This window comes from Rana temporaria, chromosome 1 (assembly GCF_905171775.1).
Source record: "Rana temporaria chromosome 1, aRanTem1.1, whole genome shotgun sequence".
Lineage (NCBI taxonomy): Eukaryota > Metazoa > Chordata > Amphibia > Anura > Ranidae > Rana > Rana temporaria.
Window position 1 is genome coordinate 519,321,266 of NC_053489.1, and position 27,889 is coordinate 519,349,154.

At 41.9% G+C, this 27,889-nt stretch overlaps 1 protein-coding gene across 1 annotated transcript in view; it reads left to right on the forward strand.

The window, feature by feature from the left end:
• Nucleotides 1-314: 314 nt before the first annotated feature.
• REELD1 (reeler domain containing 1) overlaps nt 315-27,889 on the forward strand; it is a 77,614-nt gene continuing 50,039 nt past the window's right edge. Inside the window, exon 1 of the mRNA XM_040331722.1 lies at nt 315-413. Coding sequence (XP_040187656.1) covers nt 402-413 — 12 coding nt within the window. The 5' untranslated portion in view covers nt 315-401. The remainder of the gene's footprint in view (nt 414-27,889) is intronic.

Genomic DNA, 27,889 nt, shown 5'->3' on the forward strand with positions numbered 1-27,889 from the left:
CTTCTGGGATGCCAAGCATTGTGGTGTCTTGAGTCCTTTTGTTCCAACTAAATCCTATCCCACTGGGCTGGAAGGATGCACAATAAGGTCTCCTTCTGGGAGTTAAAGGATGTGCAGGCTGACCTCTGCAACACAGATATTAGTTTTTGTCTTCCTTGTTGTGTTTCTGTCACTCTGAAAGAGACTTCCAAGCCAAGAATAAGGGAAGAAAGTAATCAAATTAGGGCTGGTTAGCAACACCAGAGGGGCAAGGACTTCCCAGGCAGAGCATTAGCAGTGACAGCTGTTGCGCACACTATTAGAGATTCCCTAGTCTCTAGCATTCTCTAAAGGATGTCTCTCAGTGGGTCCAAGGCACATATTACTGTGTGTGTGATTTGGGAACAGCGTCCTGATTAAACATGCTTCTCGTGGTAAGTGGAGTGACTGCGCCATTACTAGCATTTTACACTTAATTGGATGGGATGTCTTGAGAGCTTTCAGTTGACTTTGAGACACTAAATTGATCTTAATAGTAGTTATTGATCAGCGTCAAGGACCTGTATTTGCCTAGTGCTAAAGCTTGTCATTACCATTGACATTGAGATGTCATTTAAATGCCTTGTTGTTCTTGTAATTTAGTTTCAATGAGCATTGATTGTGACTGATGATGATGATTAGGTAACTGTGATCTGTAGAACAGAAAATATTAATTACTTAAATATTCACATTCCAGCACTTCACATATGTTTCCCCCTCTGTCCTTCATATCATGTTATGATGTACTTTAAGGTTATGATCCATTACAAGCTATTATATTGCTCTTAGGGAATCTGTTGTTAAGAAAAAAAAGCAGATAGACCTACAGCATGTCAGGAATTAAAATAACCTGTTTTCTTAGAACAATCCAATGTCTTAATGGTAAAATGAAACATACTCAATGGCATTGGTTTATTAAAGACAATTAAGCTGTTCATTCTGCAAGTGAGGTTGCATTTTGCAAGTGAATTTTTCCCAGAGCTTAGTAAATGTGGTGAATGTCACTTTGCAAAGAATACCAAATCGTGTGCAAGAAAAAAGTTTTTTTTGCACATGATTAGATGATGGAAGTCAGTAAAGTCGCACCTCATTCACTAAGCTCTGGTGATAATTCCCTTGCAAAGTGAACAGTCTATTTGCCTTTGGTAAATCAACCACATTGCATAAGTGATCACTTTGAAAAATGATTTGCAGTGTTAAGGCACATATCGGTGTTGATAGGTCCTAAATTCTGCACAACTCCCACCTTTATATGTATTGTCTTTGTCTGCCTTGCGCCTCTGAGACAGTTATTGTATTATGATTTTTTTGTGTAGGTTGTCCAGTAAGATGATAAAAAACATCTAACATTTATTTTCAAAGCAAAAGTGTTTATATTCTGATATATGTAAAGATACTCCCTCAAATAGCTCTATTTTCAATCCAAAGGGCAAACAATAACCGTAGGTGTATTTTCCTGGTGCACATGCTTTAAATTACAGTGACCGGTTCTTTCTGCCTTAAATGACTGGTGAATGTCACATTTATTGTTCTATTTTGCGATTCCTCATTTATTGATGGGGAACCTTTGTATATTTCCTGACATGTCAGACTGCCTTTCCATGGGCATGTGTTGTCTATGCTCATGACAGGTAAAGGGAGAATTGTATGAGGCCCTAAGTGTTAACTTGTAAATGTACAGTATGTATGGTAAGTTACTCTTAGGAGCTCAAGACCTGGACATTTAGGTGTGGATCCTCCAGGGTTGAGAACAAACAGTTTCAAAAATTGCAGCCAGGCCCTAAAATTATCTATAACACTTGAGCACTTCATCTATTTCTCCTTCTAAACTTAACACCCAACCTACTGCTTACAATTGAACTTGCACCTACAAAAAAGTGGCTTGATTAGGACATATCACCAAGACAGATGGTGAAAGCTCACCTGCTGTGCCAACCTGTTCTGTTTACTTGCTTCATTCTGAGGCTCATCTTTCCCCAGGTCCCTGATGCTATGGACTGAATATGGGCACCATTGGACAGTTTACCTCTGCCTATTTAAGACTCCTAGGACCCAACTCCTCTACTCTGCAGCAGTGTCAGGGTCCCAAAACGTGATTATAGAGGAAGTACTTTATCACCAAGCATACAATTTGGTCCTCCTTTTGCACCACCTTGGTCCTCTTGGTGATCTTTGAGTTTTCCATCCTTCTGGTTCTCCCAGTGCCCACTTCATAGTATCCATCTTAGTTTATCATCTAATGCAGTGGTTCTGAACCTTCTAGTGCCGTGACCCCTTGATAAAACTTCCCAAGTTGTGGGGACCCCTAACAGTAAAATTATTTTCATAGCGTGGGTTGTCAGCACCCAAGGCAAGACAAGTAATTTGCTCCCCTAACCCACAGATATTTAGCGCTCCCTGAGTCCTTTTAATGGCAACTATAATAACAGGTAGTGTCACTCACTGTGCCTCCGGCATCACTGTGTTTCTGACTTTGTGGTGTCTCGTAGCATTAACACCTATGCTGAAATCAGGAGATAGAGTCTCCTCCAGCCCCTCCCACTTCACATTCCTCACCAGTCAGCTGACCTCTAGTCTTTGCCCCCCAGCCATGCCGTGAACTGAATGGGCGCCTGCAAAGAGGCTGAGTGGGTGGCTGCGGGTTCCAGGAACAGCCCAGCTAAGTAGCCACAGGCTCCAGGGATAGCAAAAAGGCTGGGAGAGTGATGCAGGCTTTCAGGAACAGACCAGGATTCGGTGACCCCTGGCAAATCCTCATTCGACCCCCTAAGGGGGGTTAAGAACCACTGATATAATGCAATCTAGTAAGAGTTTTCCAGCACCTGTTTCTCTGGATGATTTGGGTTGGTGATATAACCTGAACAATTCGCTTTATTGTACGTCTAGTTTGAACCTTTTTTTGTTGTTGTTTATAAGTTGTTTTATCTGCACTTTCCAGTGCACCAGTGTTTCTACTTCTATTTTTGCATGTATATGTAGTCTTTAGATATACACAGAGCTTGCGGGGATATTCAGAGCTGCCTTGGTACCAGTGAAGTGCAGTACATTTGAAGATACGACTTTTAGGGCCTGTGCCAATGCGCTTTGGGCATGTGTTGATGGCATCAATTTGAGACGTTTCTGAGATCTTTAAAACTTTATAATAGGTGCAACTGACCTCCTTCTACATGTAGGTGGGCAGCTACAAGTTGGTATTGCATTCCCAAAGACTTGTATTGGAATGCAAAACCTGTCTGACACAAAACTCGCTGACACATGCCTTAACCTCCCTAGCAGTATGATTATTTCAGATTTTAGGTGCTGAAAGCGGTACCATTATTTGCAAGGAAATTTGGCGTTTTATACTGTAGGCCTGTAATTTTTAGGAATAACTCACTTAAATCTGACCAAACAAGAGTCTAGTAGGCATCCCGGGTATGAATTTTTTTTAAAAACAAAATTATAAATTATAATATAATAAATAATTATAAATAATTATAACAAATAATAATATAATTATAATAAAAATTATTCAATAATGTAATCAACTCAAAATCACTGAAATTTGCTCAAATGCAGAATTGTCGCTGTCATTACTTTTTTTTTTATGACGGATTTCCCCACAAATCGCTATCGCTCAATTCTGCAAGTGATTATAATTTATTATCGCTGTTTTCTAGCTGCTCTAAAACCATTTTTGACATAAAGGGACACTTTTGGTTGCTATGGACAATCTACAGTTTCCAGGCAGAAATAACAGTTTTTATTATATAAAAGTACATGTAGGGCACTGGGCAGACCACTAGGGACAAGGGGGGTATGTTTTTTTACATACAGTACTGTAATCTATAAGATTACAGTATACTGTATGTAATGTGTTTGTTTACCTTTTTGAATTTGGTGCTGTTCTCCACCCCGTGCGTCGTAACGTCGCAAGGAACGGAGATCGGCGGCACACAGAGGCACTGTGTGAAACGAGCGTGCCCCCGCTCGCTCACACAGCGCGGTGGCATCGCTGGATCCAGGGACAAGGTAAGTAAACCATGCCTGTGGATTCAGCGAGGCGAGCCCGACTCTGATTTGGGGTTACCGATCGCAGCACGAAAATGTAACCCCGAGTCAGACTCGGGAATACTGCCAGGGGGGTTAAAGGGGTTGTAAAGGTAAACGTTTTTACACCTTAATGCATCCTATGCATTAAGGTAAAAAAACATCTGACGGTAACGGCCCCCCCCCCGAACCCCCGTTTTACTTACCTCACCCCTCGAAAGTCCCGCGAGCATCCCTGTGATCCTCTTCGGTTCCCAGCCTGGCCGTTGATTGGCTAGGCTGGACGGATTGATAGCAGCGCAGCCATTGGCTGGCGCTGCTGTCAGTCACATCCGATGACGCGGCGCGCCGGGGAGCGGGGCCAAGTCATACAGTCAGCGGCCATGCCCGCCACTGTATCACGGGAGTGCGCCCGCAAAAGCTTTCCACCATGCGGGCTCGCATGAAGTTGGAAAGCTCTTGTGAGGAGGAGCCGAGACAGCCACAGAGGGACCCCAGAAGACAGGGTTCGGGGAAACTCTGTGCAAAACGAGCTGCACAGTGGAGGTAAGTATAACATGTTTGTTATTTTACAAAAAATGTTTTAGTGTTCCTTTAATTCCTTCTTCCATTTATAATGTACTTCAAACTCTTATAAAACATGTCAATGATTAAGAAATAAGGGGTATTGTTTGTTATTTTTCACTACTGTTTTTGTCTAGATCAGTGGTTCTCAACTCATGTCCTTAGGACCCACTAACAGGCCAGGTTTGCAAGATAACTGAAATACATCACATGTGATATGATTTGTTGCTCAGTGATTGCAGTATTCTAGTCTGCATCTCCCCAAGGTAATACTTAAAATCTGGCTTGTTAGTGGGTCCTGAGGACAGGAGTTGAGAACCAATGGTCTAGATGCTCTGGCCATTTTTGGGGAAAATGACAACCCACAGCATGGCTGGATTACTATGCTGCTCTTATTGATGCAATATTTGAAGATATAATTCTTGTGCATTCTTTGTATCTTTTATAATTTTTCAAAATAAAATATTTATAGTTTAAAAAAAAAGAAATTGAAAAAAAAATACAAATTACGTTTGTTGCAATTTCTCCAAGAAAATGGGTAAACTCTGATCAAATGTCTAATGCCGCGTACACACGACAGTTTTTCGGGTTGTAAAAAATTATGTTTTTAATGGTCTAGAAAAAACAATGTTTTTTTCAACCCGATCATTAAAACGGCCTTGCCTACACACCATCGTGAAAAAAAAATGCTCTAGCAAAGCGCGGTGACGTACAACACGTATGACAGCACTATAAAGGGGAAGTTCCATGCGGATGGCGCCACCCTTGCGGCTGCTTTTGATGATTTTGTGTTAGTAAAAGTTTGGTGAGAGACGATTCACGCTTTTCAGTCTGTTACAGAGTGATGAATGTGCTATTTCCATTACGAACGCTAGTTTTACCAGAACGAGCGCTCCCGTCTCATAACTTGCTTCTGAGCATACGCATTTTTTTTTACGTCGTTAAAGCCCACACACAACCATTTTTTACGACGTTAAAAACGTAGTGAAAAATTAGAGCATGTTCGAATTATATAATGGCCATGTTTTACATTGTTAAAAATGCTCTGGAGCCCACACACGATCATTTTTATTGACATAAAAAAAAACTTAATTTTTTACAACCCGAAAAACAGTCGTGTGTATGCGGCATAAGCATTTAAGAAGCGATTTCATTTCTCCTCATACAAGGTTTGTATAAGGTATAATTTAGTATTCTAGGTAGCTCCGCAGTTCTTTGGTCCTAGTTCCACTAACCAGATGAGACGCCGCATGCAGTGACTGAACACAATGGTACACCTGTGCATCTCAGAGGTTAGCATCCTGCAGAGCCAAGGGGGACATCCTTTACTGCTTTCTTGCTGCCCTCTCATACTGACTTAGTAAAGGAGATCAGAGATGTGGAATCTTTGGAAGGTAGACAGTGAAAACTTTATACTTCAACAAGTGCCAAGGTTTTTATAGAGAGAGGTTGGAGAGCAGGCTTAGAATTGTAGAAAATTCATGCTGGCGAGAGAAAAAAAAACTAACCTTGAGAACTACTTGGCACTCCATGAGTTCAATCAGGTATCTTACTGATGTATTCTGGGGAACAAATCACCTCTTTGATTTGTGCCTGAACCCAGGAAGAAAAAGCATACGTAATAGACTCTAGTGCAGCATATAGTTATGTGTTGACTTCCAGTCAATATGATATGAATGTGAACTACGTTACAGATAGAGATGAGTTTGTGATAAACGTGGACAGTCAGCAGTTCATCAGAAAGTCATCAGAATATTTTATTTAAGCATTCCTTTATTTGATTTGTAGCATAAATTACATTTTAATTCAACTCCAAATGTTTCCAAATAAACCTAAGGGAAACATAAAACAATTACTTTTTTTTTTTAGGAAAAAGTTTGTTGATGAATGTCAAATGTCTTAATTGAGAAATAAAATGTCTGATGTTTTGTGCATGCAAATCCACTGAAAGGATGATCGTGCTCAGAGACATACACTATATTACCAAAGATATTGGGATGCCTGCTTTTACACGCACATACATTTTAATGGCATCCCAGTCTTAGTCTGTAGGGTTCAATATTGAGTTGGCCCACCCTTTGCAGCTAACAGCTTCACAGAAGAGTTTAGGAGTGTGTCTATGGGAATGTTTGACCATTCTTCCAGAAGCATATTTGTGAGGTCAGGCACTGACGTGGATGAGAAGGCCTCGCTGGCAGTCTCCGCTCGAATTCATCCCATAGGTGTCCATGTCTTTATGGACTTTTCTTTGTGCACTGGTCTAAATCATTTAATGGTTGGGGGATTATGGTGTGGGGTTGTTTTACACGGGTTGGGCTTGACCCCTCAGTTCCAGTGAAGGAAACTCTTAAGGCGTCAGCATACAAAGACATTTTGAAAATGTCATGCTCCCAACTTTGTGGGAACAGTTTGGGGATGACCTCTTCCTGTTCCAATATGACTGCACACCAGTGCACATAGCAAGGTCCATAAAGACATGGATGAGCAAGTTTGGGGTGGAGGAACTTGACTGGCCTGCACAAAGTCCTGACCTCAATCCGATTGAACACTTTGTGCCAGAAGGTTTGAGGCTTATCTCTGTGCTGTTTGGCATATTGTAAGCGTGATACTTTGTGGCATTTGCATAGTAATGGCTTTCTTCTGGTGACTCGACCAAGCAGCCTATCTTTCTTCAAGTGCCTCCTTATTGTGCATCTTGAAAAAGCCACACTACATGTTTTCAGGGAGTCCTGTATTTCACCTGAAGTTATTTGTGGGTTTTTCTTTGCATCTCAAACAATTTTCCTGGCAGTTGTGGCTGAAACTTTAGTTGGTCTACCTGACTGTGGTTTGGTTCATTTTCCACTTCTTGATTAGAGTTTGAAGACTGCTAATTGGCATTCTCAAATCCTTGGATATATTTGTATATCCCTTTCCTGTTTTATACAGTTCAACTACCTTCTCCTGAAGATCCTTTGACACTTATTTTGATTTCCCCATGACTCAGAATCCAGAAATGTCAGAGCAGCACTGGATGAAAGATGTAAGGGTTTGTCAGGAGTCCAGAAACGCATTGATCTTTTATACACACTCACTAATTACAAGCAAAAAGATCACAGGTGAGAATGGTTACCTTTAATAGTCATTCAAACCCCTTTGTGTCAACTTGTGTGCATGTTATCAAGCCAAAATCACCAAGGTATATAATCTTTTGATCAGGGTCATTTGGGTAGTTTCTGCTGTTATTATGATTTAAAAAGAGTAAACACAGTTGATTGATAATAAATGGCTTCAGCCAAACACTATAAGTTTTTGTGTTATCATTCATATTCTCTGAAAAATGGCCAAGACAGTATAAATTCAGCCAGGGTATGTAAATTTATGAGGACAATTGTATATACATATATGACAATTGATCAGTCCTGATGAACTGACAGCCTATCTAATTTCTTGAGGCCCAAAAATTAGAAGCATAGAGATCCAGTGATGACTTCACTGCATCTAAAGTTATTGGTTGAACTAGATGGACTTGTGTCTTTCTTTAACCAGACTAACTATGTAACTATGTAAAATAAAGTATATAATGAAAAAATAAAGTTTTATTACAGTAGAAATATTATTAACATCTTGAAAATGAAGGGAGCGATGTACCAAAGAAAGTAAAATATAAGCAGATGAAATAGAAACTACCTGAATTGTCCATAGCACTGGAACATGACTATCCATTTGCTATGGCGTGGTCCATTATACATGAAGCACTCTTTAATGCTCAGTGACAGGTCTTCCTTAAATGATAAAATACATCTTCAGTATGGTTTTGCTTAAAAGCATTTTTAATGTATAAAATAAAATAAAACATTTTGAGAAGAAAGGTTTCTGAGACATTGCATTCTAAAACAACCTGCCTGATAATACATGTGCTGTGTAATTTAACATTATTATCTGTGCCTTCTATGGCCTTTGCAATGCAAACAAACAAATTCAAAGTGCCTGTAATGATTTCTTTCACAGAGCCCCTTGGTCAGTGTGACCTGGTGTATGGGCGAATTGCATTTTGACATAGCCACATCCTGTGCGTATGAAACATTCTTTCTTATTAGAAAAATATGGGGGGGGGGGTTAAGTTTTGAATGGCTGTATGAGTAGATGCTGTTAAAAAAAGACCCTGCTTTTGACCATTATTTGAGGCTAATATTTTTGTTCATCCTCTGGAATGTACACTTTGCCTGACAGCCTTAAAGGGGTTGTAAAGGTAAAAAAAATGTTTCCGTAATAGCTTCCCTTACCTTAGTGCAGTCCTCCTTCACTTACCTCATCCTTTGATTTTGCTTTTAAATGTCCTTATTTCTTCTGAGAAATCCTCACTTCCTGTTCTTCTGTCTGTAACTCCACGCAGTAATGCAGGGCTTTCTCCCTGGTGTGGAGTGTCATGCTCAACCCCTCTCCTGGAATACAGGAGAGTCAGGACGCTCACTAACACACAGCTCTTTTCTCTATCTGTAACATAGAGAGCGTTCTGACTCTCCTGTATTACAGGGGAGGGGTCGAGCACGACACTCCACACCAGGGAGAAAGCCTTGTATTACTGTGTGGAGTTACAGACAGAAGAACAGGAAGTGAGGATTTCTCAGAAGAAATAAGGACGTTTAAAAGCAAAATCAAAGGATGAGGTAAGTGAAGGAGGACTGCACTAAGGTAAAGGAAGCTATTTAGGATTTTTTTTTACCTTTACAACCCCTTTAAAGCCCAGTACACACTAATTAAAACCAGCTGACATTCGGCCCCTTGTGTATGCCAGCTGGTCCAACATTCGTTTTGGTTAAACGATTAAAAACTCATAGTGTGTACCAGGCTTAAGTTTAGTTAAAACATTTATAAAATCAGCACAAGGGACAGGAATTATATTCAATGCAAAGTATGCCTTGTGCTGGTGGCTGCTATCCTAATTGAACTCTTCTATCCTCTGGGCAGAAAAGGTGGGCATAGTTAGCAGTAGCACTCTTGACAAGTGCTTTTTACAGGTCCAAGGGCCGTATTAAGCCCAACAGCACTGGAAGATTTCTGCTGCAAGAAAATGAGGGGAAGGAAGAGGATGGAAGATCTTAAGATAGCAGCCAGCAGCACAAGAGACACAAAGGATTTAATCAGTTAACAGTTAAATATGACAAAACAAAAAATAACAAAAGACTGCAGGAGAGCTAGAGAAATGTACTACCTTGACCTTCATGGAAGTACTGGCAAGACACAACTTGTGTAAAGCACAGAAAATTATGCCTGTAACTATTATACTCTTAACACCCCCCTGCTCAGCTTGCTATACAACAATCTAAGCATCATCAGGCTAAGAGTGATCATCACTAATACTAATTCACATAGAACCATTCTAAACTGGTGGATTATGACTATTTCTGATGTGCTTCTGTCGACAGAATAAACCACGGTAAAAGTTTATTTCTGTTTTTAACCCATTTTATTCCCCACCATCAGAACACACTGATTAGCACTGCTGATTCATCCAACAGGGTGGTTGTACAGAAGCAGGTTGGTAGATTGACTTCCGTACGACCACAGTGCCCATACATGGATCGAAATTCAGCTGATTCCTACTGAACAGACTGAAACACGTATGGCTTTAGTAGCTTCTTCACAGAGTCCAAGTTCTTTCATTTATAGTTAGGCATTCAGGGATTGGATTTTGTGATATTTATCTATTGTTTTAATAAATAAAAAAACGGTGCAAAGAATATTTACAGAAAATATATTTCAAAATAGACATAAGCAACAGTACAATACTGTAAATGGGATTTTAAAGTAAAATATGCCTAATTGGAGTCTGCCTGGTCTTTGGTACAGTGCCGAGTTTGGATCACTTGAAAAGTTCAGTCTGATGTTTGCAAGCGTCACTCGTCCTTAGATTCTCATTATCCTGAGTTTAATTCGTGAAACAAGAGTCCACAGCTTGTGATGAAGCCATTGTTTCTTGTCTCTGTAGAGGATGTCTCAGATCTGAGGTGTGTGTTGTAGGTGTGCTATGTCTTTTATTATGCTCACTGGACCCCTAATGCCAACTATTCTGGGAAGTTTTTACAACCCAACAACCAGCATATTTTTTAGCAAAATCAAAAGATGATGTTTTAGGTGTTTGCTATTTAACTGTGTGGTATACATTAGTGTTGCCACTTTTTTGGAAGGTAACACCATTACTGTAGGAGTTAATGAATGTAAAATAATGTTAAGGGTTTGATACATACACAAGTTCAGTTCTAGTTCAACATACCAAGACTCAAAGATGTGTATTTTGTTCTCTAAACTGTGTATGACTTAACCATTACTAAAGGGCCAAAAGCCCATCGAAGAGCCTGCCTAAGTAAGGTTGCATTCCTTCAAAGTTGGATTCTCATTTTTCAAATGTGTCATCTTCCCTACCATAGTCCTGAGATTTCAATCTGACCATATTTTTTACTGATTTGTGTTTTTAGGGGGAAATGAGGGTGTCACATTGTTTAGGACTACTTAGCTTATCCATTGTCTTTACACAGTCTGGGTTTTATCAGACTTCGCTATCATCACATTACCTCTCTTTAGAAGTTAGCGTGGAAAGCATTTCAAGTTCCTTTTCCAACACAACTGGCTTCTGTTGGCTCTACTTTCTAGGACAGTCCATATATATTGCCATGGCTACCTCCTTTTTTGCGTTGGATGGTGAAATTACATTGAAGGAGAATCTCCCTGGTGGATTATGATTAGTGATTGCTAGCTGCAGCCTCACAGGTAGTGTTGCAGTTTCTGCAGCGCCCACATGATTATAAAGTACTCCTCAATGGTGTAATACCTTCCTCAGGAGTAGCTTCAATAGGTGGCCACTAAATGTGTCAGGTACAGTGAGCTACCTTTTAATAATTTCTGCCTCACTGCCTTCAATGGGCTGCTTAACCACTTGCCGACCATATAAGACAGATATATGGCGGCAAGGCTCTTCATTGTTGCATTGCATACTAGGTATGTGCCGCCGGCGACCTGGCTCTACTGCAACACCCGCCAGTCATCTGGAAGACAAACAGGGCAGAGTTCTGTGCTGTCAGTGGGGAAACAACGGATTTTGTTTCTCTGCAAAGCAGGGAAAAAAATCCATTGTTTCCCTTAGTAAAAGCGGCAAACTGTTTACACCAAAACATTAGTTTTCATATTGCACACTGCCCTCACTGTGTACACGACACTAATAATGTTTTCATTACATGTTTGCATTCTTTCGAGACCTGATTAGAATTAGTTTGCATATGTTACGCCCCTTGTTACTATAAACGTACAATTGTAATATTAATGTGATACCTATGTAATCATGTGTATAAAAACCTTTAATTGCGTCCTAATAAAGCAGAACAGTTATTTGGAAAGATGCAGAGTGTATCTTTTGTGTCTCTTCCCTACTGCAGTAGTTATTATTAATTTGGAACCACTAATCAATATGAGGCTAGTAGTTGCCTATCTATAAATTTCCATGTCAATAGCAAAAAGTAAAAAATATTGTTTTTATTTTTAAATTGTCAGTCTTTCTTTGTTTATAGCGCAAAATCCAAAAAAAGCAGTGGTGATCAAATGCCACCAAAAGAAAGCTCTATTTTTGGGAAAAAATTACACATGTTTTAATTTGAAACAGTGTTGCATGACCACGCAATTGTCAGTTAAAGTAAGGAAGTGTTGTATCACAAAAAATGGCCTAGTCATGAAGGGGAGTAAATCTTACGGAGGTCAAGTGGTTAAGCAGCTTTCCCCTGTACGAGTAAATCTTTTGTTTGACTCCCTCTGAAGCTATGCTTTTGAGCTGCTCCAGACTGGTCAGTCTGCAGTGCTTGCTTAAAGGTGGAACTTTAAGTCCCAGTCAACTGTCTCATGGCGAATGAGTCCCTTGGGTCAGAGCAAAGAAAAGGTTTATGGGTACGATCAATGTGGAAATCTCATCTAAAACATGTTTCTTTAACTCCCCGCCCCCACCAATACATGAAAATCTATTGTTCACATGAGTTACATATAGTTACATACAGTTGTGCTCATAAGTTTACATACCCTGGCAGAATATATGATTTCTTGGCCATATGAATTATAACACAAAAACTTTTATTTCATTCATGGTTAGTGTTTGGCTGAAGCAGATTATTATCAATCAACTGTGTTTATTTTTTTCAAATAATAATGACAACAGAAACTTTCCAAATGACCCTGATCAAAAGTTTACATACCTTGGTGATTTTGGCCCGATAACATGCACACAAGTTGACGCAAAGGGGTTTGAATTATTTAATGGCTGAGGTACATTGATGGTCTGAGGGGGGGGGGGGGGCACTAATAAACAACTGTCCACGTTTATGGAAGAACTTAAAGGGGTTGTAAAGAATTTTTAATTAATTTTTTAAATAACAAACATGTTATCCACTGTGCAGCTCGTTTTGCACAGAGTGGCCCCGATCCACGTTTTCTGGGGTCCCTCGGTGGATGTCTCTGGTCCTCCCCGCAAGAACTCCACACATTCATGCGAGCTTGCATTGTGTGGAGTCCTTGCGGGCGCGCTCCTGTGATACAGCGAGTGCCTAAACCTGCTCACTGTATCACTCGGCCGCGCCCTCCGTGCGCCGCTTCATTGGATGTGATTGACAGCAGCGCCAGCCAATGGCTGCGCTGCTTTCAATCCATTAGCTCTAGCAAATCAACGGCCAGGCTGAGCGGCAAAAGAGTATGTCGGGCCGAGCGCGGGACTTTCGAGGGGTCAGGTAAGCATAACGGGGGGGGCGGTATTGTCTGATGCATTAAGGTGGAAAAACTTTTACCTTTACAACCCCTTTAACTCCAACGATAGGAACATTAGATTGACCCACTCCTTTCACCACCAACAGTTACCCTTCCTGGACTTGACAATAGAGGCAGTTGGAGGTAGAATCTCTACCAAAACCTACCACAAAGACACCGCAGCTAACATCTTGCTGCAGGCTACTAGCCATTATTCTCAATCCCTAATTTGTGGAATACCTGTGGGATACCACATGTAATTTGTGGAATACCAGTTCCTTAGAATTTAGCGAAACTGCTCAGCAGAAAAAGATTTTCAAGTTGAAGTAGAGGACATGTATCATATATTCAGAGAAAGGGGTTATACTCGTAGTTGCATTAGGAGGGCTAAAAAAAAAAGATGTGGATATATTGTTTAGATACTTTATATCCAAAAGGGTTAAATACTGAGTGTAATCTATCAGCATTCCTAGAATAATTATAATAATAATAATAATAATAATAATAATAATAATGATCTAGTGTTTATAATTTCAGGATTTTTTCTGTTATCTATATCTCAAAAACTCTGTTTGTATTTTGATACATTTAAATAATGAGATATAATGTAGAGAACTCTCTGTAAATTTCTTATGACATTCTGACCGTGATGTCCTTTCCCTGTTTTGCTTCACCTTCTCCTATTATATTTCTTTCTCCCTCTTTTATTTTTGTATTTTCCTAGATATTTAGATTTGACATTTTGTTTTTCTTTTTACTATGCAGCATTCAAAGTTTTTTATTAAGTGATTAAAGTCTGTTGAGACTTTTGTCATGTACCTGGGTGTCTTTGTACCAAGATGTTCTTGGTTTCACAGCTGCAGTCTTACTTGTTGTGCCACGGAGGAGCTCTGGAGTTATTGCAATGTTTTTCCAGCTTGATGCATTGCCTTGGACTCACTAGCCCCACCTGCTGCCAGCTGCGGACAATGTACAATTAAGCAGTCCATAAATAGCAACACTTCCTGTTACTCGGTGCCTGTTTGTTTGGACTTGCTCCCTGGGTGTATTGATAGCTCTGTGATTTTGACTGCCGTGTATTGAACCTCTGCCTGAATTCTTGACCATTCTCCAGCCTGCTGATTGGTACTTCACCGCCAGCGCGTGTATGACCTCAGCCTGCCTGACCATTCCCTGGATTTAGATTTTGTACTGATTTGCCTGATCTGTCGAAGACTTAAGCTGCCAGACTATGTTTTTGTCTGAATCCTCAGCATACAAGCTCCACTTCGGACACTACCTACTACAGGTACCTTACATTACAAACAGGCCACAATGGCAGTGGACCCTGCTGTCATGGACAATTGATTGGAGCTCATGAACAGCATCTTTCTTCACTGTACGCCAGGTTAGGTGAACTTTTTGCTAGGCTTAAATCTTGGTTGCCTGGTCCCTCTGCATCAGTCCAGACTCCAGCTCCTACTCCTGCACCAATCCAACCCGCCAAACTTCCCGTGCCTGAAAAATTTGGTGGTGATACTGAGGACTGCCGAGGTTTTATAAATGTTTGCTGTTTGCATTTCTGCAACAACCCTGGGACTTTTAGCACTTTGTTTGCCAAAGTGACTTTTGTAATTTCATTGTTAAAGGGAAAGGCCCTGGCCTGGGTCTCTCCTTACCTGGAGCACAATGACCCTGTGCTGCAAGACACTGGCAAATCTCTGGCTTCTCTCCAGAGTGTATTTGGCAAGCCAGATAGAAATTCTGCATCTGAGTACTCACTTTTGGACATACAGCAATGAGGTACCAGGTCTGTGGCACAGTATGCTATTGAGTTCCATACCCTGGCTGCTGAGACTAATTGGGACTCAAGGACATTACGTCCAGCCTTCCAAAAAGGTCTTACAGATCGCGTCAAGGATGATTTAGTCTTTAAGGATTCCCCAGAAGACCTTGAAAAATTCATAGAGCTGTGTGTTCGTCTGGATATCCGGTATCATGAAAGGTGCCAAGAGAGACTTGGCCACTTTTCCATTTGGCCCCTAACTTCCAGGTACCACCTCAGCCAGAATCTGAAAATTCAGTTGAATCCCAGGCACTTGTGGAACCCATGGAAGTCAGCCGTCTCCACCTAACAGAGTCAGAGAAACAAAGGAGGCGTGAATTGGGCCTATGCTTGTACTGCAGACTTAAAGGACATTTGTTATCTGTCTGCCCTTCCCGTCCAGTAAAAGGCAGGGTCTAAAAAGTGTTGGAGGAGCTGGGTTAGACCTTACATGGAGCCATTATCTTCTCTAAGCTGGACCTTCGAGGGGCTTATAACCTGATTTGAATTAGAGAGGGAGATGAGTGGAAGACAGCATTGAACACCCGCAATGGACATTTTGAGTATCTGGTTATGCCATTTTGGCCTTTGTAAAATCCCTGCTGTCTTCCAACATTTCATGAAATAAAATTTTTCATGATTTCAGCAACAGTTTTGTGATCATCTACTTGGACGATATTTTAATATTTTCCAAGACTCATCTAGAACACGTCTCACATGTAAAGCAGGTATTACAATGACTGAGAGAAAACCACCTTTACACGAAGATTGAGAAATGCAGTTTTCATTAAAAATGGTATACCTTTCCTTGGTGTTAACAGTTTTCAAATGGACCCTCAAAAACGTTCTGCTGTCTTGCAGTGGCCCTAACCGACCACAGAGGGTGCCAAAGTTTTCTAGGGTTTGCAAATTACTACAGGTGCTTCATCAAAGGTTTTGCCTCTATTGCTGCCCCCTTACTGTTATGACTAAGAAAGGTATAAATTTGCAAGGTGTGGCCCACAGAAGCGGAATTAGCTTTCCAGCAATTTAAAGACATGTTCAGCAAGGCTCCAGTTCTTCAACATCCAAATCTCAATCTCCAGTACATTGTTGAGGTTGATGCCCTTGAAGTAGGAGCAGGTGCCGTGCTGTCCCAGAGACAGAATAAGTCCGGTAGAATCCATCCAGTGGCGTTTTTTTCTTGAAAGTTTTCTCCAGCAGTGATGAATTATGATATTGGGAGATGAGAACTACTGGCCATCAAATTGGCATTGTATGAATGGCAACATCTTCTGGAAAGGGGCTCCCAAGCCTTTTTATATCCAGACTGACCATAAAAACCTTCTGGGCCATATTCCCGTCGTTTTTGGGCGGGCGTCGCGTAAGCCATTTACACTCCGCCGCCCCAACCTACAGGAGCAAGTGCTGTATTCCCCAAACACTTGCTCCGTAGTTTGGGGCGGCGTGGTGTAAATGGCCCGGCGTATGGCCGCGTAAATCCAAGGGGGCGGCTTGTATTTAAATTAAGCGCGCCCCCGATTCTAACGAACTGCGCATGCGCCAGGCTTAAAATAGCCCAGTGCGCATGCTCCAGTTCTCGGTGTAAAACGTCAATGACGCTGACGTGTGCGTCATTGACGTAAAGTCGTATTCGCGGACGACTTAGTAAAACGACGTACCCGACGGGAAAACACAACGCGGACCTGACGCCATACTTAACATGGCCTACGTGGGACTGGCGTAAGGTTACCCCTCATATAGCGACGGTTACGCGACGCGATTTTGCATAAACAAATGAGACCTGAACGTAAACGCCACCTAGTGGCCGGCGGAGTAATTACATTTAGGATCCGACAGTGTAAGTGTCTTACACTAGTCGGATCCTAGCCTAAATCCGGTGTATATTGTTTTGTGAATACAAAACAATGATACGCCGGCGGGAATTTCGAATTACGCCGGTGTATCAGTAGATACACCGGCGTAACTTGTTTAGGAATATGGCCCTCTGTATCCTCAGACTGCTAAACGTTTGAATTCACGTCAAACTCGATGGGTTCTGTTTTTCTCCCTCTTAATTTTGTTCTTTCTTATGTCCCTGGGCATAGGAATAAGAAAGCCGATGCTTTTTCCAGACAGTTTGTTACTTTTGAAGAAGATCGACCTACCGAGCAGTAGATAATGCCACCTTACAAAATTGTCACACAGATCTCCACGGCTCTTTCTCAACAGCTACAAGAAACCCAGAATCATGTTGCTCAATAGCGATGAGCTTTGTGTTCGAGTCGAACTCACGTTCGACTCGAACATCGTATGTTCGACCGTTCATCGAAATACGAACGTTACGGGTCGTCCGCGCCAAATTCGAGTGGAGTGTCATGGCCCATAATTCACTGCGGCATCACAGTGCATTGCTGGCTGATGATGATTGGCCAAGCATGCACTATGACCCGCATGCTTGGCCAATCACAGCTTGCAAAAAACGGAGAGCCATAATTGGCCAAAGCCAGGGTGGCTTTTGCCAATTATGGCTCAGGGGGTTTAGTACACGCCCCACACTATAAAAGGCTGCCTGCAGGTCAGCCTTGTGTAGTGTGTTGCGGAGGTTAAGAGAGAGAAGACACAGAGAGAGAGAGAGAGAGAGAGAGTGTCATTTTTTCTAGGTAGATAGATCAGGCAGGCTAGTCAGTTAAAGTTACAGTGTGTAGAGGATATATATGCATCCCAGGTGTTGTGTATATATATTTATACACTGTATAGTTTAGCTAGATCCGCTCTTCTTAATTTACTGGCAGGCAGGTGATTGTGCTAGCTGCAGTATTCTCACGTGGTGTACTGCCTGTGTCCTCTGCAGTGTGCACCTAAAGCTACGTGGTGTGTACTGCTCGTGTCCTCTGCAGTGTGCACCTAAAGCTACGTGGTGTGTACTGCCCGTGTCCTCTGCAGTGTGCACCTAAAGCTACGTTCGAGTCCCATAGACGTCAATGGGGTTCTAAATATTCGCGCGAACGTTTGGTCCGTTCGAAGGTTCTGGTGCGAACCAAACAGGGGGGGTGTTCGGCTCATCCCTATTCCTCAAGGTTTGATACCACCAGGTCGCCTGTTCATAGTCCAAGGCCTCCACAAACCTGTACTCCTCTGGGCACATGATGGTGTGTTATCTGGTCATCCTGGTGTCACCATCACTCTTAAGACCTTGCAGCATCATGTCTGGTGGCCTCATATGAAGAAAGATGTCACTGAGTGTGTGGCTGCCTGTCCAACTCGTGCTGCTAATAAAGTACCCGGCACATTGCCTACTGGACTGTTACAACCACTTCCTGCACCCACCAGCCTTGGACCCATTTGACTATGGACTTCATTACAGAATTACCCAAGTCCGAGGGCATGACTGCTATATGGGTTATAGTGGATCGCTTTTCCAAAACGTCAAATTTTGTACCGTTCCCTGGATTACCTACAGCAGACTCTTCCCCTACTTCAACCTTCTTCTGGTATACCAGCAGCAGATCAGCAGGTGAAAAATATTCTGCTACACTGAAAAAAGATTTGCTTATTACTATGGAAGTCAGCAGGCAATTATGCGCTTTTCTCCAACAAACGTAGACGCCATTTACCTCCATATGTGGTGGGGGGACAGAGTTTGGCTATCAACCAAATACGTGAGACTGAAACAACCTTCTACCAAAATTGGGCACTCGATTCATCGGTCCTTACAGAAATATTGCTTGAGTCGGGCCAGTCTCCTATTGATTAAAATTGCCCTCCTCTCTCTGAATACATCCTGTATTCCACATGGGGCACTGCCATGGGAGTACACATTACACATTACAAATGACATTTTATGTTTACAAACAGTTGCCGGGTATCTGACATTTTGCAGTGGTAGCAGTACTTCTCCTAACTGACAGATCCTCACTGGCTGTTTAAAAAGGTTGGGGAGCCTGGGTAACGTCATTGAACAAAGATGGTCATGCCCATCTTTGGTCAATGATATCATCCAAGATACCTGGCCCCATTGTTTACATTCCAATGGCACTGAGTAACAGCGGGACAGTATCATCTTGTGGGCAGGTCATCAGGTCTACAGGTCAGTATAGTTGGCCATCAACATTGCTGGATGATGTGATTGAAGCCAGAAAAAGCTTGCTGCTCCCCAATTGCTGACAAGAGAAAAAAAAACAGCATGGGTTACCTCTAAAAATCCACAAAAGACTCTTATCCAGCCATGCAATATGCCTTGTGAGGGGGAAGATGATCAAGCCCTTGCAAGGCACGTTATCCCCACATCCTGTCCCCCAGAATCTGAAAATCCTTTTAGAATAAAGGGTCTCCAGATAACCACCCCCTCATGTGAACAAATGTGGAGTACATAGTACCCCTGGTTATTCATTCACAAAAAAATGAAAATAGTAAAAATAAAAAACCACACAATAGAAAAAGACCTTCATGTATTGTGCTCTCGCCTGCCTCACATATAAATTAGCATTGCAGAGGAGGATCTTCTTCTATGATGCCGCATATATGCGCACCTGTGTTTGTGTTGGAAGTGCACTCCATAGCACCCAGCACAGAGACTGAGCTGTCATCAACAGTATCGACTAAGTAGTTGCAAAGATATGTACATTTTTACAAACACATACCAAAGTTGAAAAACTGGGCTCAGGCATTAAAGTGGTTCAAAGCCGAAACATTTTTTACCTTAATGCATTCCTTGCATTAAGATAAAAATCATTTAGGTAGCAGTACTGTCCCCCCCCCCCCATTTAGGCTTCATTCACATGGCTGTACAATTTTTTACTGATGCTATTACGCATGTATTTTCGTTTAACCACTTCAATACCGTGCACTTTCCCCCTCTTCCTGCATAGGACAATTTTCAGCTATCAGTGCTGTCTCACTTTGAATGACAATTGTGTGGCCATGTAACACTGTACACAAACTACATTTTTATCATTTTCTTCCCACAAATAGAGCTTTCTTTTGGTGGTATTTGATCACCTCTGGGTTTTTTTTTTGTTTGCTAAACAAACGAAAATAGACCGAAATGTTTTAAAAAAAAAAGCTTTTCTTTGTTTATGTTATAAAATTGTGTTTTCTCCTTCACTGACGGGCACTAATGAGCACTGATGGAGTGGCACTGATGGGCACTGACAGGCGGCACTGATGGTAACTGACAGGCGGCACTGATGGACACTAATAGATGGCACTGCTGATGAGGTACTGACAGGTGTTATTGATAGGCACTGATTGGTACTGTGATAGGCACTGATTGGTACTGTGATAGGCACTGATTGGCACTGTTGTGGGCAATATATGGCAGTTTGATTGTCACTGACTAGCGTTTCTGATAGGGCACTGACTGGCAGCTCATGGGCACTGATTGGCATGGTTTCTGATGGGGCTGTGCTGATAATCAATGTGCTGATTATCAGCACAGAACCCCCCCCCCCCCCCCCGATGGCTTTCCTCGGTTTGCACTGACAGGGAGAGCCGTTTGGCAGCTTTCCCTGTCAGCGCGAACCGAGGAAAGACGTTTTACCGGCACTTCCTGGTTCATGCTGTGATCATCTGTAATTGGTCACTGCTGATCACGTGGTAAGGAGCCTCCACCAGAGGCTCCTTACTACGATCGGAGATGCAGTGTCAGAGTGACACACAGCACCACTGATCGCCGCGCTGCGTGCCCCTGCGGACGCGCGCTGGCATGTTATCCTGCTGGACATCATATGAAACCCAGTCAGGATGACTGAACCACCGCCCAGCCGTCATTCTGATATAGGCTGGGTGGTAAGTGGTTAAATTTTTTTAAAGAAGAGTATGTGTAGATAATTTGTTTTTGTCCTACATTATACTCCCCCCTTGTTTAGACTTAACTTGTGTGCTTACAACCCGCATACATGTGTTTATACGTATAAGCACATAAAGCAGATGTTCTTAAATGCCGATTTTTGGATTCTGTGTTACGGATCTGAAAGCACTGTGTGAATGGCTCCATTGAAAACTGTTAAGCTGCATTCAGATCTTTAATTAAAAAAAAGCTTGTATATGCCTTTTTTTTTTTTTTTACGCCCATGTGAATGAGGCCCTACCCTCACTTGATCAGGCCTTATACAGTTCTTTTGACATTCAGAGGCAGTAGGAGGATGCACTGGTCAAATATAGATAGTTTATTCAATGAACTGCTAAACTTATGTTCAATCCAAATTCAAAACCTATCCCTATATGGCACCCACAGGTGAGTTTACAGAGTGGACTACTTGAAGGGAAATTGATGACCTGCAGCAAATACCCACTAACATGAATTGTCTGCTGCCCTCTTTTGGGGGAGGGGGGTTACTAGAAATGGCCCTGCCCAAAAAGACTATTGTGCTTAACCTGTAGGTAGTTAGGAGAACTAGAACCTTTGTTAAGTGGTTTGATAAAAAAAGGTGGCAGTGTCTTGACCCAGGACAGGGCCGCTGTGAAAAGTGTCTGCCGGCACCCGCTGATCATTAGGCAGAGAGCCAGAACGACAATCAGATCGCCGTTCTGTCATTAGGGAAAGCATGGTCTTGTGTTCCTGCAACACAGGCACTCTGATTCCCTAAGGCCCCATACTCACGAGCAAACATGTCTGCTGAAACTGGCCCGCAGGCCAGTTTCAGCAGACATGTTTGGTCGTGTGTGGGCGCGAGCGGGCCGAATTCCAGCAAACATTTGCCCGCCGGGCCTTTTCCCAGCAGACAAATATTCCTGGACTTGTTTTAAAACAGCCCGCTGGAATTCAGCCCGCTCGGACATGTACGGTCGTCAGTACAGACCTACCGTACATGTCCAGGCGCCCGCCGTCCCTCGCATGCGTCGAATGACTTCGACGCATGCGTGGAAGCATTTTAAAGGCGGGCCGCCCACGTCGCCGCGTCATTGTCGCGGCGACACCGCGTCATCGACGCGGCGACACCGCGGACACGCCCCGCGTATTGTTTACGCGCGGACTTCTGTACGATGGTGTGTACAACCATCGTACAGAAGCCCTCTGGCAGACATGTATGGTGAAAACGGTCCGACGGACCGCTTTCACCATACATGTTTGTCCGTGTGTACCCGGCCTAAGATGCTTTTTTTTTTCCTAGCCAATCATGTTACTGACCTGTTGCCAAATAACCTAATTAATTAGTTACTAAAAGTTCTTCTAGCTCTTCCTTGTTATTATACCATACTTTGAGAACTTTCCGTTGCCCTGTCTCACTTTTTTGAGATGTGAGACTTGCAAATCATTGCATTTTGTTTTTGTGTTGTCGCCAGCCCAACTGTTTTTGGAATTGAGGTTGTTCATTCAGCAGCTGCAGTTAAAGGGGTTGTAAAGGTTTGGTTTTTTTTTCTAAATAGGTTCCTTAAAGCTAGTGCATTGTTGGTTCACTTACCTTTTCCTTCAATTTCCCTTCTTTTTTTTTTATCAGATAATTTTTTTATTGAAATTCAAACATACAAAATACATACAGACTTTTCTGTCTCTTTTTTTTTTTTTTTGTTTAAAATACAATTCAAAATATGATACTACTCCGATTTTACATGTCTTCAAGCACACATACAAATCAGTACAACACAGTTATATTTTCCTACACTCCCTTTGATAGGTCCCTTATTTCTAGGGGCATTAAGTATGCACTTCGTATGTTTTCCTATCCTACTCAATGGCAGAGGTAGCTCCCACCCTTCTCACCTCATTCTCCCAGCATTCAATTTCCCTTCTAAATGTTTTTTTTCTTTGTTTTCTTTGTCTGAATTTCTCACTTCCTGTTTCTCCTCAGTAAGGTGTTCAGTAAGCTGTTCTAAATGACTTTCCACCACTCGGATGATGGTGGAAAGCTTACTGAGGAGAAACAGGAAGTGAGAAATTCAAACAAAGAAAAAAAAATAGAAGGGAAATCGAAAGAAAAGGTTAGTGAACCAACAATGCACTAGCTTAAAGGAACCTATTTAGAAATTAAAAGACGAACCTTTACAACCCCTTTAAACTGTTAGGTCATAGTAATACTTGCATAATTGTCCCTTCTGTCTTAGGGTTTAACACCATGAACAGGATATGTGGCTGAGACTTTCTCCCCCTCTCCACTTTATACTTCCAGGGTTTCAAGCCAACAATCCAGTATCATGAAATGCATACATAATATATTTACATGCATTTACAACTTCATACAGCAGAGGGTAGCAGATCCCAGCACTTCCAATTTCAATGTGAATCCCAAAAAGCAGACCCAAAATAGAGAGAACACTGACTCCTCTTCCAGTAAGATCAAGGTTTGCCAACAACAGTATGTAAATGTTATCCTCCCTGATCCACAAACACTTCAGTAATATGCTGGGTCCCCACTGTAAAATGCACTTGGTTGGCAGTGAAAACTGTAGCTTTAGGAAAGGGAATCTATGTTGAAAATAATAAATTCCTATTTTTTTTTTGTTAAAGTTTTTTTTGTTTTTTTTCTTAATGGTGATCCAAAAAAATGAAAGTGATGTAGTATTCAATTTATGAAATGTACAAGAATGTGTAAGTATTTCCACAAAGTCTGCTGCTTTGGTGTTTTTAGATCTTTTGTTACTAATGTATACTGAAGTATAATTACAAGCATTTCATAAGTGTCAAAGGCTTTTATTGACAATTACATTAAGTTTATGCAGAGTCAATATTTGCAGTGTTGACCTTTCTTTTTCAAGACCTCTGCAAGTCGCTCCTGGCATGCTGTCAATCAACTTCTGAGCCACATCCTGACTGATGGCAGCCTATTCTTACATAATCAATGCTTGGAGTTTGTCAGAATTTGTGGTGGGTTTTTTGTTCATCTTTTGCCTTATGGCAAGGTGCTCCATCATGCTGGAAAAGGCATTGTTCCTCACCAAACTGTTCTTGGATGGTTGGGAGAAGTTGCTCTTGGAAGATGTTTTTGTTCCATTCTTTATGGCTGAGAAGCAACCCCACACATGAATGGTCTCAGAATGCTTTACTGTTGGCATGATGGTAGCTCTCACCTTTTCTTCTCTGGACAAGGTTTTTTCATGTTGTCCCAAACAATCGGAAAGGGGATTCATCAGTGAAAATTACTTCACCCCAGTCCTCAGAAGTCAAATCCCTGTACCTTTTGCAGAATATCAGTCTGTCTCTGATGTTTTTCCTGGAGAGAAGTGGCTTCTTGGCTGCCCTTGACACCAGACCATCCTCCAAAAGTCTTCCCCTCCCTGTGCATGCAGATGCCCTCACACCTGCCCGCTGCCATTCCTTTGCAAGCTCTTCGCTGGTGGTGCCCCGATCCCGCAGCTGGATCAACTTTAGGAGACGGTCCTGGCGCTTGCTGGACTTTTTTGTGCGCCCTGAAGCCTTCTTCACAAATGCGGTGGAAATGTTTTTTTTATGGGATTAAGTTAATTTTCATGGCAAAGAGTGACTTTGCAAATAATTGCAATTCATCTGATAACTCTTCATAACATTCTGGAGTATGTGCAAATTGTCATCATAAAAACTGAGGCAGCAGACTTTGTAAAAGTTAATATTTGTGTCATTCTCAAAACTTTTGGCCATGGCTGTACTGTAGCTCTTCACACTTGTAAGTAAGAAATATTATATCATATAAATACTCTTATTTGCCAATAGTTATAAGCAGGCAGAATACTTTATAATACATAGTTCCTTATGCAATCCCAAATCCTCTATCCCCCCAAAAAATGGCTAACAGGCCAGCATAAGGATTATTAAAAAAAAGTGACAGTTATTTTCAATTGAGTACAATGAAATTTGAAAATTACAGTCACATGGCTTAAAATAAAGCCCCTTATCAATGTTTAAAGCTTTGTGAATTTAACTAATGTCTGCAGTGCAGATTTTAGTTTACTCTAATCGGATGATTTCTATTTCTTCCCGCACTTTGCATATCATTACTATCTGCACGGCTTTAATAAATCAGCATGCATGTATAAAATGAGGGGTTAACGTTTTCCTGTGAAAGAACTGCAGTGCTGCACTCCATACTTTGTAATTGCCTCTCAACATGCCAAGATTAGCAGAGTGATCCCAGCTCAGTTTCTGGCACAAACCCTAACAAGGCATAGCCCCGTGCCAGGCTGATGTACACTTGGCTCTTTGCTGTTTCCATCACTGCATGGTGACAGGTAAATGCGTAAAAGCCATGATTGATTAACAGGCTGCAGACTTTTGGCCCTGCAAAACACACAGACTTGGAACAAAAATGTTTTGCTGTTATTATTTTTTTTGGCAGTTTACTTATGATTAATGGACATTTTTATATGGACGGGTTCTGGCTAACTGCATTTTGGATGGTGGCAGCATTTACCACATTACTGTAGAAAATTAATTAGAGGAAATATAACTTGCTGTTCATTAAAACATTATCTAAATCTTAAAGGTGTGTCTGTTTTCAAGAAAGTGCTACACTTAGAAAACAGAAATTATTGTCAGTGTCAGAAGTATTGGTTTCTGCAAGGAAGCAGAAAAGTCACAATTTGAGGTGTGTATTTTCATACTGCACCCTGGCCAGGAAGACTCTGTCATCTTGTGCTTTTTTTGGAGCTCATCAGTGCAAAGACAGAATTCCAGACAAAAATTATGTAAAAATATTTATTTTTGCCAATGAAAGTAAAAAAAAAAAGCAGACATTGCTTTAATACTCACCTTCACACTTCGATCAAGCTGTCTCCTGCAGTACTTCTTTTTTGCCTCAGGATGTCTTAAAGTGGAGTTCCACCCATAAATATAACATTACATCAGTAGTTTTAAAAAATGTCATTAGTCCTTTAAGAACTTTTTTTTTTTTAGATGCCTTCAAAGTGTTGTTGCTAGGCAGAATAGTTAATCTTCCCTCTTCCTGCACCTAGGTGCTTAAGCTTCCTAACCTACACCGCACAGACTCCTGGGAATGTAGTGGGTGTAACTTTCCAGGAGTCTGTGCACTCCCCAGTCTCGAAGAATCATGTGACTTGGACAGTACAGGTGCTGAAACCTGATCTGAAACCTATTACACTGCTTGTGCAGCACTGAGCATGTGCGAGATCTGCAAGGCTGAAATCCAGGAAGTCATACAGTCTGGCTTCATGATGCCCACACTTAAGATGGCCCCAGTCAATTTCTATTTTATAAAGTGTCTAAATGCTGTAACAACCTAACAAAACGGACCTTAGTTTACAGACTAACTTTACTAGAATACATTAAGCTTGTGTATTACAGGGGTATTTAAAATGTGAAATGTTTTGAAATGTGCTACGCACAGAGTGCAGTGTTCAGGAGTGTGTTACATACAGAGTGCAGAGTGCAGAAGTGTCTTAGGAACAGAGTGCAGAGTTCAGAAGTGCCTTAGGCACAGAGGCCCAGATTCACAGCCGAGATACGACGGAGTATCTCAGATACTCCGTCGTATCTCTCAGAGTATCTATGTGACTGATTCATAGAATCAGTTACGCATAGATAGCCCTTAGATCCGACAGGTGTAATTGTTTTACACTGTCGGATCTTAGGATGCAATACCGCGGCCGCCGCTGGGGGGAGTATGCAAATTAGTAGTTCCGGCGATCCACAATGGTTTTTCGCGTTCGCTACGTCGCTGCTAGTCTAGTTTGTGCTGTATAAAGTATGGACGTCGTTCCCGCGTCGAAATTTGAAAATTTTTCCTTCTTGCGTAAGACGTCCAGGAATACGGAAGTACGCTACGCACGTCGCCGTTTCGAAAAAATTACGTCACTTCGCGCAAAGCACGGCGGGAAATTCAAAAGGGAGCATGCGCAGTAGGTCCGGCGCGGGAGCGCCCCTAATTTAAATGGCACACACCCCTTTGAATTACGCGGGCTTACGCCGGAGGCCGCCGGCGGAAGTTTTCTCGCTTTGTGAATCAGGCACTTTGTGAATCAGGCACTTTGTGAATCAGGCACTTGCGATGAAAACTTGCGGCGGTGTAACGTATCTACGATACGTTACGCCGCCACGATTCTATGTGAATCTGGGCCAGAGTGCAGTGTTCAGGAGTGTGTTACGTACAGAGTGCAGAGCTCAGAATTAAGCTACATGCAGAGTTCAGAAGCGCGTAAGGCACAGAGTGCAGTGTTCAGGAGTGCGTTACGTACACAGTGCAGCACTCAGGAGTGCGCTACCTACAAAGTGCAGATTCAGGGGTGCACTACGTGCAGAGTTCAGGGGGTGCACTACGTACAGAGTGCAAAGTTCAGGGGTGCACTTTTTATAGAGTGCAGGGTTGAGGAGTACCTGAGGGATCTGTGTGCCACCCAGGTGGACAGTGGGGAGCAGGGAATGGAGGGTGAGAGCTGGAGGTTCCGCGTTCCAACTGAAAAACTGGGTGTGAGGGCCACATGACATGACCTGGGGGTCCAGATTCGGTCCACGAGCCTTGTGGTTGACATATGTGTCTTAAAGTATAACTAAAGCCAAAACTTTTTTATTTTATTTTGGATAGAGTGGAGAGGGATTAGAACACCTGCCAGTTTTTATTGCAGTTTGTGCCCCTGTTAAGGAGATTTATCCTCTCTATTGGTCCTGTTTACCATTATCACACAAAAGTGTTAGAGGGAAAATCTTCCATTGGGTACACTGTAGCCACCCGGGGACAGAAAGTGTGTTACTGGCTGGATCACCAGGTGGAAAAAGGGGAAAAAAGCTCAAAGAAAAGGAATACAGCTACCGCATCTAAAGACTGGTAAGCTGCAATATATTACATTTTGTTTTTGGGTTTAGATATG